General features: G+C 35.2%; 1 protein-coding gene across 2 annotated transcripts; it reads right to left on the bottom strand.

Moving 5' to 3' along the window:
• Window positions 1–2,100: 2,100 nt before the first annotated feature.
• LOC104230276 (SUMO-activating enzyme subunit 1B-1-like) lies at window positions 2,101–7,249 on the bottom strand. Of its 2 annotated transcripts, none has more exons than XM_009783044.2 (11): window positions 7,157–7,249; window positions 6,835–6,939; window positions 6,577–6,628; window positions 6,068–6,263; window positions 5,183–5,262; window positions 4,941–5,057; window positions 4,686–4,736; window positions 3,471–3,537; window positions 2,703–2,806; window positions 2,511–2,615; window positions 2,101–2,427 (listed from the first exon to the last, which is right to left on the bottom strand). In XM_009783044.2, exons 2-11 carry the CDS (start codon window positions 6,921–6,923, stop codon window positions 2,317–2,319), a joined length of 972 nt encoding a protein of 323 aa, XP_009781346.1. In that variant the 5' UTR covers window positions 6,924–6,939; window positions 7,157–7,249; the 3' UTR covers window positions 2,101–2,316. The 2 variants fall into 2 exon arrangements, with proteins under 2 accessions (XP_009781346.1, XP_070027249.1); XM_070171148.1 differs by lacking the exon at window positions 7,157–7,249 and adding an exon at window positions 7,014–7,032.
• Between the last annotated feature and the right edge of the window lie 7,611 nt (window positions 7,250–14,860).

Below are 14,860 nucleotides of genomic sequence, written 5' to 3'. Positions count from 1 at the left end.
GGGAGTGTTGAAAGTGTAAGCTGGTTGTAAGTGTATATGTGATAGCTGGCTAGTTATTTAATGAAGTGGCTATGGCTATTTATGTAAAGCAAGTTAGTTAGAGGTGTTAGTTAAAAAATATTGTATATATACTTCACTCTGTACAGTACTAACGAATGCAGAAGAAATGAGAATCAATTAGTTTTCTCTCCAAGTCTTCCTCTGTTCATATCCTCTCTTCAATCTCTCTTTACTCTGATAAAGTTGACAATATAGTATAACATGTATAGCTAAAAATTCTACCATTTTGTCATACTATTTTGTACCAAATTGCAATTTCGAAAAATAATTTGTTGAACAAACAGACAAAGTACGTCAACTAGGTAATTTTTAATAAAACTTTAAAGGCTAGGTTGCTTGCAAATAACACAAATCATGCTAATTTGGTGAAGTTTGATGAACAATTGACCAAGCATAAAATTATCCAACTGGGTAGTTCAATTGCAGATAACATAAAGTTAGCTAAATATGGTAGAATTTGGTGAACAATTGAGCAAACACAAAATTATGCCATCTGGGTAGAGTTTGTGAATAATTAATAACATAGACTGAGTAAATATAGCACAAACTAGATCTACCAATCCGGTATAAAAATCCCAGAAGAGCAATAAATGTGTGTTCAGGTCCGGAGGTATTTTTCAAATGGCACTAATTATGGGGATATTTTGCTAAGACCAGCCCCTCATGGGCCAATTTAATTCCTATCAATCTCTCTTCAGTTATCCGAAAACAATTTCGTTTTTGGATTATTACTTTAAACTGTTATATATTTTTCTGTTTCTGCTCGTAAATCTCTCCTTCAACATTTTAATATTCTCATGCATGTTTTTGTAGTCTTTTCTGTCGTCTAAATTTCGTAACTTGAGCAAGCTGATCAACGCTTGTTTAACTCTAATAACAAAGCTCGTAATAGCATATTTTAAAACTTGAACTTGAAATAATATCAACAGAAAAGTTACTCTTCAACATGATCTGCAACGGTCAACAACTTTACTCGGTACTGGAAAGTTGAGCATGCTGAATAAATCATTTATGAAGAAGAATATACATAAAATTATGTGAAATTGGAGTGAACCAATTTTATTTTTATTGTCCTTTTGGTGATTCTGAAATCAATGACTGGCAGAAGAGATCATGTACAACTAAGAATTAGAAGGGTTTGAGTGAAGACTGTTTTACAAAACATGCACTTCAGAATATATAGCTTCGTGTATGGGGACATGAAGCAGCAAATCTGTTATTTACCTGTTCTTTTCATTATTAGGCCATGAAGGCAGCATGAGGAGAGTAACTTAGGCTACTACTACTCATAGGGATGGCAACGGGGCAGGGCAGGGGTGGGTACTGTTTTAACCCACAAAATTTCAACCCGCCCCGCCCGCTCTACTTTTTTTTTTTTTTTTTTACTTTGAATTTTCTGCTCAACCTGTTTAAGTTAGTTAATTATATTTACTTTCATTAAACTAATTCGTTTTCCTTTTTCTTTGGTATATATCAAATGGAACGTTTCTTTTGGGATTTCAAATCTGGGTTATATTTAAGAGTTAAGACTAGAGGCATTTCGGTGCTGAAGAATATGCTTTTCAGCTATTAGGAGTTTAACCCCCCTCCCCCTCCCTCCCCCCCCCCCCAAAAAAAACTGAAAATAATTAATGTAGATGAATTACAAAGTTGAAACAAATCAAAAGAACTTTTTTTTGAAGAAAATTGTTGGCGTTTCCTCGTTTCATTGTAAAAGCATACTTGTCATTTTATCTTTGGCTTTTTGTTTCTTCTGGAGGGTGGGGATATGGTGTGTTCAAGAGGAAGGGGTTGAATTTTAAAATAGTCAACAATAGACCTTTTCACCAATACAACCATAGAATTTGTGTAGAATAGATTCATCTCTATTTAATTGTGTCCCGCTTCGAACCCGGGCAAATATTTTATTTTTAAAAAGTCAACCCGCCCACAACCACACAGGCCCAAACCCGCCCATCCCGCATAGGTTCAAACCCGCCCCATTGTCGTCTCTAAACTTATCATGCCTAGAGATCTCGAGAGAAGAGAGACAACTGAAAATGAGATAATACTGCATGTTTCAGAATATTAGACAACGTGAACCCTCAACTGATGGTCCCAAGTATCAAAAACATCATAAATTTTGCTGATCAGAACTCTAAGTTGAATGAATGTCCACAAGTTTAGCTGTAATTAGTCATATGGTTTACCTAAAAGACACTCCAGAAAGGTCAGCGTTCCTTAAAAGACGGTTTCTATCATTAAGTCAGAGCATCCTCAGCTGTTGACATTAGATATATCTTCTATTATCCCTTTACCATCCATGGCATCAAAGAAGAAAAAGTTCTTAAGAGGATCTCCTTTGCCAGATATTGCTTTTATCACCTCCTGCAAAGAAAGAGAATTACAACACATTAGTAAAGAAGTCCAAAAGTTTTAGTCAACACTCAACACAACAGTGGCATAATTACCTGTCCAAGAATTCCTCCTATGATTGCACAGACAGGAGGAAATTCGCTTCTACTTGCTATCAATCTTTGCAGAAGAGAATCTGGGATCTGAGATTCGTTTAAGCACTGTAATCAAGTGGCAATATAGGTTAACAACCTCGAGGAAAGGAATGAAACTTATATACAAGAGCATATCAGATTCCGGGGTTATACATGTGCCTCACAGAGTTCCTTTCTCAACTTCTGAACATTTGGAAGGTCATCAGCAGAAGTTTCTCCAGGATTCCGGCCCTCAAGCTCTTCAAACCTTTCTATAACTGCAACAGAGTTAGTGGTCAAGGAGTCAGGTGACAAGCCACTTAAAAAAATTATTCTTCTGCTCAAGCTATATATCAGAAGAACGTGTTATCAATTTGTCACCATTATTACTGTTCAGAACACTAACAATAAGATCGTCATTAATATATTACACGTTCAGGCTGCCAAAATTTGGATTATGACCAAAAACTGACATTAGCCTACAACATTCTGAGAAAATTTTTGTTTTGCATCTCTGTAGGGTTTTTTTTTTTTTTTTTTTTTGGGGGGGGGGGGGGACGGGGGGCTGTGTTTGTCCACGACCAGGCTAACATACTGCCTGCTGGATATAAACGTTTTCCATATGTATTTCCCAGAGGCGGGAGATAAGGGAGGGGGGACACGATTATGCTAACATTACTGCATGCTGGAGATTAACATTTCCTATAGGTGCACTTCTCAGATGTATATGATTGGTCCTATATGTATTTCTGATCTATGGACAAGCAAAAGTTTTCAGAAATTAAGCAAATCATCATAGTTCTGACTCAGATAACTCTCCTTCTTTATGGAATGCTGAATACCAAGTCACATTTAGCAAATCTCAGATAAGAAGTCACTGTAATAGACAACCCATCACAATAGCTGCATAAGAAATTAAAAGAAACTGAGCAATACAATTACCTCTCATTGCAAAGTATAGCTTTGACATCCTCTTGGGTAGTGATCTCCAGGGGACTGCAATGGCTTCCTGTAAATATTAATCTTAGGGCAATTGTGGTAATACTCTGCAACATAGGAAACCCTATGGACTTAAAAAACGAGTAATGATGAAGTCAAGCTTTTCCTTGGATATTTTTGTTAACGGGGTATGAAGGGATTCTTTAGTGTACATTTTGTTGTTAACGGGTTCAAAAAGGATTCTTCAGTGTGTAGAAAATATTATCGTGTAAGATAATTTAGGTATTTGTCAGTACCTTGTAACGATATTATGATTTCAGAATTGCATCTTAATTTATTCAAAAAGTTTATGCATTTCTGTCCTAGTTTATTTTTAGGAAGATTAATACTCAAAAGAATTTCTAATCTAGATGCAACCAAATGTGTCTGAATTTAAACTAGAACTGGAAATATGAACTATATCCGTGCTGAGACTGGTGATAAACAAGTTGCCAAAGCTGTAATCCATGTTGGGAATGGGTAGTATAGAAAAGGCAATGACGGGAGACAAGGTGCAAAAGAAACCACAGGAAGCAAGTATTGATGATTCCTCAATGGCATTGACAACACATTCAGAAGGATGTGGTATGTAAGGAGATCATCTCTGTGCTTTCTGTTCTTGTTAGTCTGAATCATAGACTTGCACAATATGGACAATCACTTACGCAAAAATCGTCTACAATTAAAAGCTGCCATATACTTTTACAAGCTACACAAATACCACATACAAAGTTAAGCTGACTATCAAGTACTTCTAAATGCACTAAAACAAGGTAAAAAATGAATTAAGAAATGGAAACACAAACATCAGGCTCTATGTTCAGAAGGTGAAACATGCATGCTATAAGCTTGTAATACGAAATAAAATATCATTTGTTTGTTGGGACTACTATAGCGTCTCCAATCTTTGATAGTCATGATATACTTTCTACCAGACACAGAGATGTTATAACCTTGAGTTGAAATTATTTCTAAGATTGACCTCAATGAGAATTTATTTCAGTTTCAACTTTCAATTGGACTAAGCTTTTGCTGACTAAAGACTTCAAATTTATTTAACCTAAAAATATTTATCATAAATAGAAAGATATATAGGTTCAACAGTGGAACAAGTTAGCGATATATTATTATGGCTAAATAAAACAAATGTTATTAGTTTATGCTTCAATGAAGTTATACCTCAAAACTTGGATACTGCAATGTGCATTCCATTGTCTCTTCATTTTTTTTCTGCAAAAGTAACAGAAAGAATTTACTGAAGGCCTTATGGTCCTATTTCTTTTGATATGAAAAGACAGACCAAGTGGACAATAAGGGAAAAAAGATCAGTGACTCTACTTAATCATTTAGGGAGGAAAGATTACATTTAAGAGAGAAAAGGATATAATCCAGCAGAATAAAGAGGAATAAACAAAGAAATGAGTTGGTTATAACCTTACAGTAGCTGTACTTCTGCAAGTCAACAAATATCTCACCACAGGAGTCTCGGCATTCTACGCTGTAAAATGCAACACGCTTTGGCGACTTGTGACACTTAGCATTTACTGATTTCTGCAAGAGGAAACATTATCAAAACAACTATTGTCAGTATTTCCTGAAAGGTACCAGTTAGGAAGGAATCTGATAATTTTATTAGAGAGAAGTTAAAACAGCATATAATGGAAGGATAATTTTACTTTCGTCAAAAGGGAGCAACAGCTAACAACAACAACATCAAACTTCTGAAAGAAATCAGCGTCAAAATTGGAGAGAGCGCCTGAAAAATATAGCATAAAAGTCACATGAGAAATTAAATCCAACAGCTTTGACAACAGAAAAATTGAATTTGACATTAAATAGACAAAGTTACTTAACAGATAACGAAATGCCAAAAACAAGTACATCAGGAAGTCAAGCTAAAAGATAACATAATAACAAGCTCGTTGTATTTTAGGATTTGCAATTATTGAGTGAGTTATCTAACAGCTTAAAATGCACGTGTGCATTACAGCCTCATTCAGTGGTCACCTTAAAGAAAAATCACTATAATAATGTAAGCAATTAGATGAACAACCAGACAGCTGAGGCAAAGTTGGGAGATAGTGAGAATTTTCTTTGGTTGACATTGAGCTGATCTAGATTCAGGTGACTATAGTCGTTAGTCAAAATATTCTAGAGCCTAAGTTTACAACACTCCGTAAAAAATTTCCTGATGCACCACAATAGCGAATGAAGAAATGCAAATGCTTATTCTGCAAAATGTCAAACAAAGCTAAGAAGAAACCAATTCTTTCTTCTTTTTTCTTTTTTTGTGAGACGTTTTTCCCTTGAAACTGAGTATACTTGTCAAAATGTCCTCCGCATTCGTTTTGACAGATGATGCTAGTGAAACTGTGATGCTGTGCTTAATTATTTCTAATTTCTTGCTTCCGTTTTAATCCCACCAACTTACTATGTTCCTTTCATCCTGCATTCAACTTGAGAAGCAATGTCCAGATCAAGGAACACCAATGGAAATACAAAATTTTGCATGAGCTAGAGGAAAGAAGCAAACTAATAGTTCATTTGAAGAAAAAAACAACCTTTCTCTACCGAAACAGAAACCATAGGGTTGAAATCCTTCAATGAATCACAGCAAAGCTCAGCAATGGACTTCCCACGGAATACATTTTCATCGGGAGGAATTAAGAAATTAGCTAATAATAGCTCTTCTGTTACCAAGCGATCATCATTTAGCGTCAAACTACCTACTCCAGCTAAAACAATATTCTTGCAGAACTGGGAAAAAAGGTAAATAATTAAACAAAACATAAAGAAAAAAATAAGATAGAACAAGTACAAGAAGCTACTCAAAATTAATTTTAGCAACTGGTACTCAAGATGTTCGATAGGAACATATCAAGGGGCCAATAATCATGATGTGTAATATTTATGAATAAAGCTTGGTGAATTATCACGTAATAGTCCCAATTCAAAGAGTCAAAACTATAATTAGTGGTTAATACGTTCAGTTGAATGTTGCAGCGAAAAACACTGCCATAGTAAAAAAATAATATTAACAACAAAAAGAGTCCAAAAGTAGAAAAGCTACCTCAACACAAGTTCCTTTCAGTCCACTGACAAATACATGAGATTTGCTGAGCCTGAAGCAAAACAACACATAATACAGATTGAAATCCAAATTGACCAAATAGAGATGTTCTACTACTTATTTTCTTTATTTCCAAATAAAAAACTGGTATACAAATTTATGTGTTTAAGTCGATGTATATTTCTTTCTTTTTTACTCAGCGAGTGGATGTACATGTTAAACAGCTATCTGTTCGTGACGCGTCATATTAATATTCACCTTCTCTGGGCATCAACACCCCAAACCCTAATTTGACGATCATAAATGGCAGTTTCCTGCTCCGTCAATTGTTCACCTTCCGTTCCCATTTGTCCCAATTGCAGCCTGAAAAAAATAGCATTACTCAAGTATAAAGCAATAACAACACATTATAACCTCAAAACCAAGTCGGAACCCACGCAATAACAAACAGAAACTCCCCGACCCGCAACCCCCACACTCAGCTCAAAAAACCTCCGGGTCGGGTTCGGTTCTAGGGTTGTTGGAAGAAGGAAAATTGGAAAAAAAGAAAGAAAAAAGAAGACGACGAAAGAGAGCATACACAGAAGAACTGAGCTTGTTTGCAGAAGAATAAAGGGTTCTACTTCGTAGCGTCTCTGTTTTCTTCTCTTTGGTTTTGCTTTCTGTTTGGTCAAATAATGAAGTCAAAGTAAAACTGTGAAAATTAGTACTCCTATCAATGACGACTTCTGATTTAATTTTTCAAGATTTAATTTCTTAAACTTTGATATGAGAAAAGTTTTAAGCAATTTATTACTACTGATTTTTTAGGAAATATAATTTTAAAAGAATGAAATTAATCTAGTGTTTTTTAATTTCAAAAAGTTTATCAAATTAATCCAAAAGTTCATGCTTCAAACTTCAATTCATTATTTTGAAATTGAAACAATGTGCCAAGTTGATATTATTTAAAATAATTTTTAAACATTATTTCAAATATTTGAGCCAAAATTTATGGTCAAACGGATATATTCCAGTGATTGATGTTATATTCTTTAAAGTTACACTCTATGCAGAGTCGAACTTGCAAATTAATATTTCTATCCTAACAAAAGATTTTACGTTCGAGCTGAAAATAGTAAAAATTTACCGAATGTTTATATTAGATCTTATATCATGGTAAAGTCAGAAATTAAGAAGAGAAAATGTATTACTATGTAATTATAGTTTAGTAATTTAACAATACCTAGAAAGACGTATGTCATATATTTATAGTTTAGTAATTTAACAATACCTAAAAAGACGTGTGTCATATATTTATTGGTTTGGTGTAAACATCTGATGCGAGTAAGTTTTTACTCTATGAGAACGAAGGTCCTCTTGGTAAAAAGTGCTTCGCCCATAGGGTTTAGGAATGTTTTTATACAAAATCGATCGAATTAGTCGAGTCTCAAAACATATACTAGACACCAATTTAGGAACCAAAAAAACAAAAGTGTAACAAATACAGAGAGATTATAGCGATGTTTTCACAACAAAATAAAATAATAAATGTACCCAAAAAATAATAAGAATAAGTATTTCTTCGACATGCTTATATTCACATTAAATTTCAAGTCAAAAGTTCGATTAAACATTATAAAGAAAATTAGAGAATCAAATTGCGGAGAGTCTAAGGAGTAAGGAGCACATCTGGAGTAACACACGAGATTTGCAAAAATTAAATCCTCCTGTTGGGAATTTCTTAAGAAAAAGTGAAAACCTTATTGAACAAAAAGAAATTAGTCATAGAGATCTCCATAATTAATCTCTAAGTAAAGAAGTATAGAGTACAGTATAAAACATCCATAGAAGTCAACAATTCTCTTCTTTCTTTTAACAAAAAATTCGTTATTCGAAAACCAATTAGTTGTCGAGCAATCTATAGCCAATTAAAGTGAAGTGTTTCCTATTTGGAGTCTCCTCATTCTCAAGGTTCAAATCCAGAAGTTAGATTAAGGGCGAAGAAATTTCATTCATATTAAACAATTTTAGTACAATTTTATTATTTGGTTCGTATTGATGTTCAATCTTTAACTAGACAAAAGTTGTTATGTGTATTTTCGCGAACATAAATAAAAAGATTAGATACCGGCGTTGAATCGATAAGAACTTTTTAGAAATAGGCCAAATATCGATAAGATCCATATTATAATTCACTTAAAAATGGATAACCAATGAGTTTGACTTCTAAATTTGCAAAGACACAAATTTGGTGTTCTTCAAGTTTGGGAAACTAGAAATTCTGCCAAATGTGATCACTGATCATATTCAAGAAATCATAGACAATATGGATATTCCTATTATCCGTTGGTTAACTGGTCATTTTCTATCCGTATTAAATATAGTCCGGGCCGATATTTTTATTCGTTTTTACAATACACGTTTTCGATATGACCATATTCGATCCGACCCGCTCGTTTACCACCGCTGTCTACAACCATCGAGTTATGTTTTTTCTTTGTTATTATTTAGTAGGGAAACAAAGTAGAGAGCGAAGCTTGATATTATATAGTACCTGGTAAACATGGGAATGAGCATCTGACATCTTGTTAAAATAACATGTTGTGCAATTTCTTCTTCTACATGACATAATAACGTCTTCAAACCTGAAGCCCAACATAAATAAATGAATTAAAATAATTCTATATCCGTTGGGAGTTCATATATATACTCCAGCTTTATATATATAATGTATGGAGTTTACTACGTTAATCATGATGAAATTTAACTGAATAACTTACCAAGGTTTTGGTCATAATCTTGCTTTAGATTAGTAGGCATGGTCAATGTTTCTATACAAGAAGAGGACCTCCGTTTTTATGCTGCTTTTGGTATCTTTTCTCTTAACAGATAATTCAGGTGAAGTAGAAAGAATGTAAAACGAATGAAAATCCAGAAGGAGAGGAGGTGGGGTGTTTTGGGGGGTGGGTTCATTTCCATTCATAAACAATATGTTGGGAAACTAGAAATGTTCTAGGAACATGAAGTGCAATAGTCGCGTAATTAATCTAATGAAAATGGCTAAAGATATTAAATTTTACTGACATTTATTTTTCCGTTCATGATTGGATAATTGTATTTCTTCATAAGATAGACAATTTTAAGATTTTTACATAGTTTATTTACAACTACTTTTAAAAACGAAAGAAATAACTATATTTTCAAAGATACGTTGACCTTTAAATCTAAAAACATAGAGGAATTGTTCACACGTACTGTTAACCTATGAAATCAACATTTGAGAATTAGATCGCGTAGAAAACCCTAATCGCCTAAGTCGGTGAGAGAGAAGAACTGAGAGACGACAGAGTAAATAGAAATTGATCCATTAATTAAAAATAGAGTCAACTAACTCTATTTATATGTACAAATGAATGTGGCTAAAATTAAAATTATCCGGACAAGGGCCGGTTCCCTGAAATGTAAAAATGAAAGATGGCCCAATAAAGAAAGGCCCAACACTTAGTAAGCTCAACCAGGATCTGGACTTGGTATTAAGGCTCTATCACCCTCCCCCCCCCCATCAAGCTTGAGGGTGATTGAACACCAAGCTTGCATAAAACTCTATGATGAGGAACATCAGTTAAGGCTTTGGTAAGCATATCAGCTAGTTGGGCAGAAGTATGCACATGCTGAAGAGAAATCACCCAGAAGAAAGAACATCCCTAACATAATAACAATTCACTTCAATGTGTTTGGTGCGCTCATGGAAAACGGGATTTCTAGTAATATGTACAGCAGCTTGACTATCACAAAAATAGAAACAGGAGAAGTAATAGACAAGCCCATATCAGCAAGAAGCCTAAGCAGCCAGGAAATCTCAGCAACCACCTGTCTCAAAGCTCTATATTCTACTTCAGCAGAGCTTAACGAAACAGTAGGTTGTTTCTTGGACTTCTAAGAAATAGGAGAATCACCAAGAAGAATATAATATCTAGTAAAAGATCTCCTTGAGATAGGTCAGGTAGCCCAGTCAGAATCAGAGTAAGCTTTGAGGGTGAAATCAGAAGAGCTGCTGAGTAAAATACCCTGAGCAAGGTCATTAGCAATGTATCTAAGAACATGTAGTGGAGCCAACATATGAGAAACTTTAGAAGATACCAGAAACTGGCTAAAATGTTGAACAGAGAAAGAGATGTCAGGCCTTGTGTGTTGCAAGAAGTTCAACTTGACAATCAACCTTCTATAGATAGAAAGATCAGAAATAGGATCACCAGAATCGATATGGAGCTTGTTCTGGGGATCAAGAGGAGTAATAACAGGCTTGGCATCTTGACAGTGAAATTCAGATAGGAGATCATTTGTGTACTTGTGTTGATGTACTACATAACCACCTTCTACAAAAGAGAACTCAAGGCCAAGGAAATAATGAATAGAACCAAGATCTTTGATTCTGAATTGTTAATCTATAAAGGCTTTCAAATCTGCAATTTCTTGACCATTATTACCAGCTAAAAGGATATCATCCACATACACTACCAAAATAACAATGGAGGAGGCAGTGATTTTGGTGAATAAAGAGGAGTCATTCTTGCTAGAGGAGTAACCTATGGAAAGAAGAGACTGGGAGAGCTTTGCAAACCATTATCTAGAAGCCTACTTTAGACCATAGAGGGATTTATTCAATTTGCAAGTCAAAGGAGGATCATAGGAAGAAGGAGCAACAGTCAAGCCTAAAGGGATTTTCATGTATACCTCTTCATGGAGATCACCATGTAGGAAAGCATTGTTGACATCCAATTAGTGGACTGCCCAACCATATTTGACTGCTAAGGTGAGAAGGCACTTAACAGTTGTCTGGACTGAAAGTTTCAAACTAGTGTATGCCCTCTTTCTTAGAATCACCTCTAATCATTAATCTTTCCTTGTATCTCTCAATTGAACTATCAGACCTTTGTTTGATTTTATATACCCATTTGCATGGTATGGCCCTCTTTCTTGGAGGCAAAGGAACAATATCCCAAGTATAATTTGCCTCCAAGGCATGAAATTCTTTAACCATAGCATCCTGTCAGGCAGGATGAGGTGCTGCTTGACGGTAAAGCTGATGTTCATGCATATGAATCTCAATAGAGGTAACCTTGGAATTCACAAAAAAGTGGGAATGGCTGTGTAGTAGACATAGTCTTGAAGATAGGCAGGTGTGTTAGATTCTCTAGTGGATATCCCAAGGGGTACAGTAAAGGGAACAGTGGAAAGGGTAGGAGAAGGAGAAGGAAAAAGAGAATAGGAATGAGGAGCATGAGGAGAAGAAGCCACTGGTGAAGCAGGTTGAAGAACCTAAACATGTAAAGGTGCAAAAGTTGTTGCAGTAGGGGAAATGTCTGTAAAGGGATCAGGTGAAATGGACAAAGCAAGAGGAGGAGATGAAGAATGATAAGAGAATATATTCTCATGAAAATTGACATCCCTAGAAAATATGATGGATTGAGATGTAAGATTGAGCAACTTATACCCTTTCTTTCCCAAAGGATAACCTAGAAAAACATATGGAGATGCTCTAGGTTGGAATTTATCCCTACCCACCTTTCGCAAGGTAGCAAAGCAAAGACAACCAAAGGTTCTTAGATAAGAATATGTAGGAAGATGACCATGAAGTTTCTCAAAAGATGACAAGTTGTGTAAAACACTAGAAGAAAACCTGTTGATCAGGTAGGTGGCAGTAAGCACACAATCACCCCAATATTAACAGGTAGTTTAGAATAAAATAAAAATACTCTTGATGTTTTCAAAAGATGTTTGTGTTTCCTCTCAACAGCCCCATATTGTTGAGGAGTGTGGGGAATTGTGGTTTGGTGAAAAATCCCAGAATCAGCAAAATAGGATAAGATTTGAGCACTGGAGCCTAGCTCAAATGCATTATCACACCTAACTGTTTGAACTTTAGAGTTAAAATGATTCTGGACCATGGAAACAAAAGCTTTGATAATAGAAAAAGCATTACTCTTACAAGAAAGTAAGTTTGTGCAGGTCACTCTTGAAAAATCATCAACAATAGTCAAGAAATACCTAAACCCATTATATGTCCTTGTATGATAAGGACTCCATAGATCAATATGTACAAGTTAAAAGGAGTGAGTGGACTTGATAATGCTATCAGGTAATGAGAGTCTTTGTTGACTAGTTAAGGGACAAACATGAGAAATAAAGGATTGTTTTGAAGACAATTTATCAGAAAGAACTGAAATAGATTTCATTCTATTAAATGGCATATGCTCTAGTCTTTGATGCCAAAAAAGATCAGCTTTATTGATAGAAGAAACATGATTACAAGTAGTTGTACACGCACTGTAATCACATTTAAGAGATGAAAATATAGCTGATATGGTATTTACAGATGAAACAGACTATCCCACAATGAGATATGATATACAATCCACTAGCAGCTCTACCAATTTCCAGTGGCCTCTTCAGAGAAGTGGCTTGTATACAACAAGAGATATTGGTAAAAAGGGTTATACATTGAAATTGATCAACTAACTGTGGAACGTAAATTAAATTGAATTGAAAGGAAGGAACTAAAAGAACATTTGCTAAAACAAGATCATTATACTTTTAAAGAACCAGCGCAATTTATTTTTACTTTGTAACCATTTGGTAGTATTACTAAGTAAGGACAAGGTAATGGTTGAATATTGTGTAAGAGTTCTTTATATGGGGTCATATGGTTGGTAGCTCCTGAATTTAGAATCCAAATATTAACCTTTAATTGAGAAACACAACATAAAGCAAAAGAATACATAACAAAACTACAAAACACACCAGAAATGCTCCCATAGTAGAAGAGGCAATGCTGGGATCCTGAGTTGCAGCAAAAATTTGAGACTGTTGGAATAGACTCATGAGATGTTGATACTGCTCTTTACTGAAACCATGGACTGGACTTCCAGGTAGAGCTTCAGGAGGTAAAAAGGAATCAGTTCTAGGGTCATCAAGCTGAACACAGGCTACAGCCTTATGCCCTTTGGTAAATTTGAAATCAGGAGGGAACCCATGCAGCCTATAGCACTTGTCAACAGAATGACCAGGTTTTCTATAATATTTGCACACAATATTTGACCTTTTATTCTCAAAATTGATTTTTTAAGAGTAAAACTTGTTTGTTGAAGTGTTTTGAACAGGAGTAGATTTGGCATGAAAGGAAGTTGATTCAGAAAGAAATGGAGATCCTGAAGCTTGAATTTCCCTTTGACTCTCATCATGTAGTAACATTGAATAGGCTTTACTCAAAGAAGGCACAAGAATCATCATGAGGATGTTACTTCTAACATTGGAGTATGCTTCATTCAACCCAGTAAAAAAATGAATGAGCTTTTGTCCTTCACTGCAATGTGGTTCTGCTCCACAGGTACAAGCTGGCCCAAATGAAACAGTTTTAACTCATCCCACAATTTTCTTAACCTAGTGTAATACTAGCAATGTCAGTAGAACCGTAAGAGACTCCACCAATTTCTCTTTGAATTTGGTAGTATCTACTAGCATTAGATTGACCATATCTCTCCTCTATATCCTTCCAAAGATCCCTTGCAGTGTCACAATGAAGTACACCGTCAACAATATCCCTAGACATTTAATTACTCAACCATGCAAAGACCATGTCATTGCATTTTAGCCAATGGCCATACCAAGGAGAGTCAGGTGATGGCTAAGTGATTCTCCCATTAACCATCCCAGCCTTGTTCTTAGCAGATAGAGCAATAAGAACATTCTTTCTCCAAGATACATACCCAGTACCAGAGAAAAGGAATAGTTACCAGTGTAACTCCCAGATTATCTTATGCATGCACATACAACGGATGAGAAGGATCAAGTGAGGTGTTAAGGGGAATTGCAGTAGAGGTAGGTGATGAGGTAGGAATCGAGTCTGGGGCCATGCGTGCAATTCAAAGTTGAAAATAGAGATTGAAACTATTTGACATATACAACAAAGTCTCAAACCCAATGTTTCATATCAAGTACACAGAAGATCAGACACAAATATGAACAATTTTCAAAATTAGAGCACAAACTTGAACATTCTATCAATTACTGTAAGGAATCGAAGAGATGTTACCGGAATTCCTTGATTGAACTCAAGAAAAGTGAAACTTGATCCTCCAAAGGCGAAATTTGCAGATAACCCCAAACATTGTCTGAACCGTTGAAATCGTCGGGGAAGATCGTGATTGACGAAACCAAAGAAACTAAACTGATGAAATAATGAAGAGCGTTGCTGACAACTCGGATCGATGCTCTGATACCATGTTAACCTATAAAATCAACG

This window comes from Nicotiana sylvestris, chromosome 3 (genome assembly GCF_000393655.2).
Source record: "Nicotiana sylvestris chromosome 3, ASM39365v2, whole genome shotgun sequence".
NCBI lineage: Eukaryota > Viridiplantae > Streptophyta > Magnoliopsida > Solanales > Solanaceae > Nicotiana > Nicotiana sylvestris.
The sequence above is the reverse complement of the archived record's forward strand: the minus strand, read 5'-3'. Positions and strand labels throughout refer to the sequence as shown.

Coding starts and splice junctions, on each gene's coding strand:
- LOC104230276 (XM_009783044.2), bottom strand. CDS start 6,923: ATGGGAACGGAAGGTGAACAATTGACGGAGCAGGAAACTGCCATTTAT. Junction 5,263..6,067: donor TTCTGTTTCGGTAGAGAAAG/GTTGTTTTTTTC, acceptor TATATTTTTCAG/GCGCTCTCTCCAATTTTGAC. Junction 4,737..4,940: donor AGAAGTACAGCTACTGTAAG/GTTATAACCAAC, acceptor TTACTTTTGCAG/AAAAAAAATGAAGAGACAAT.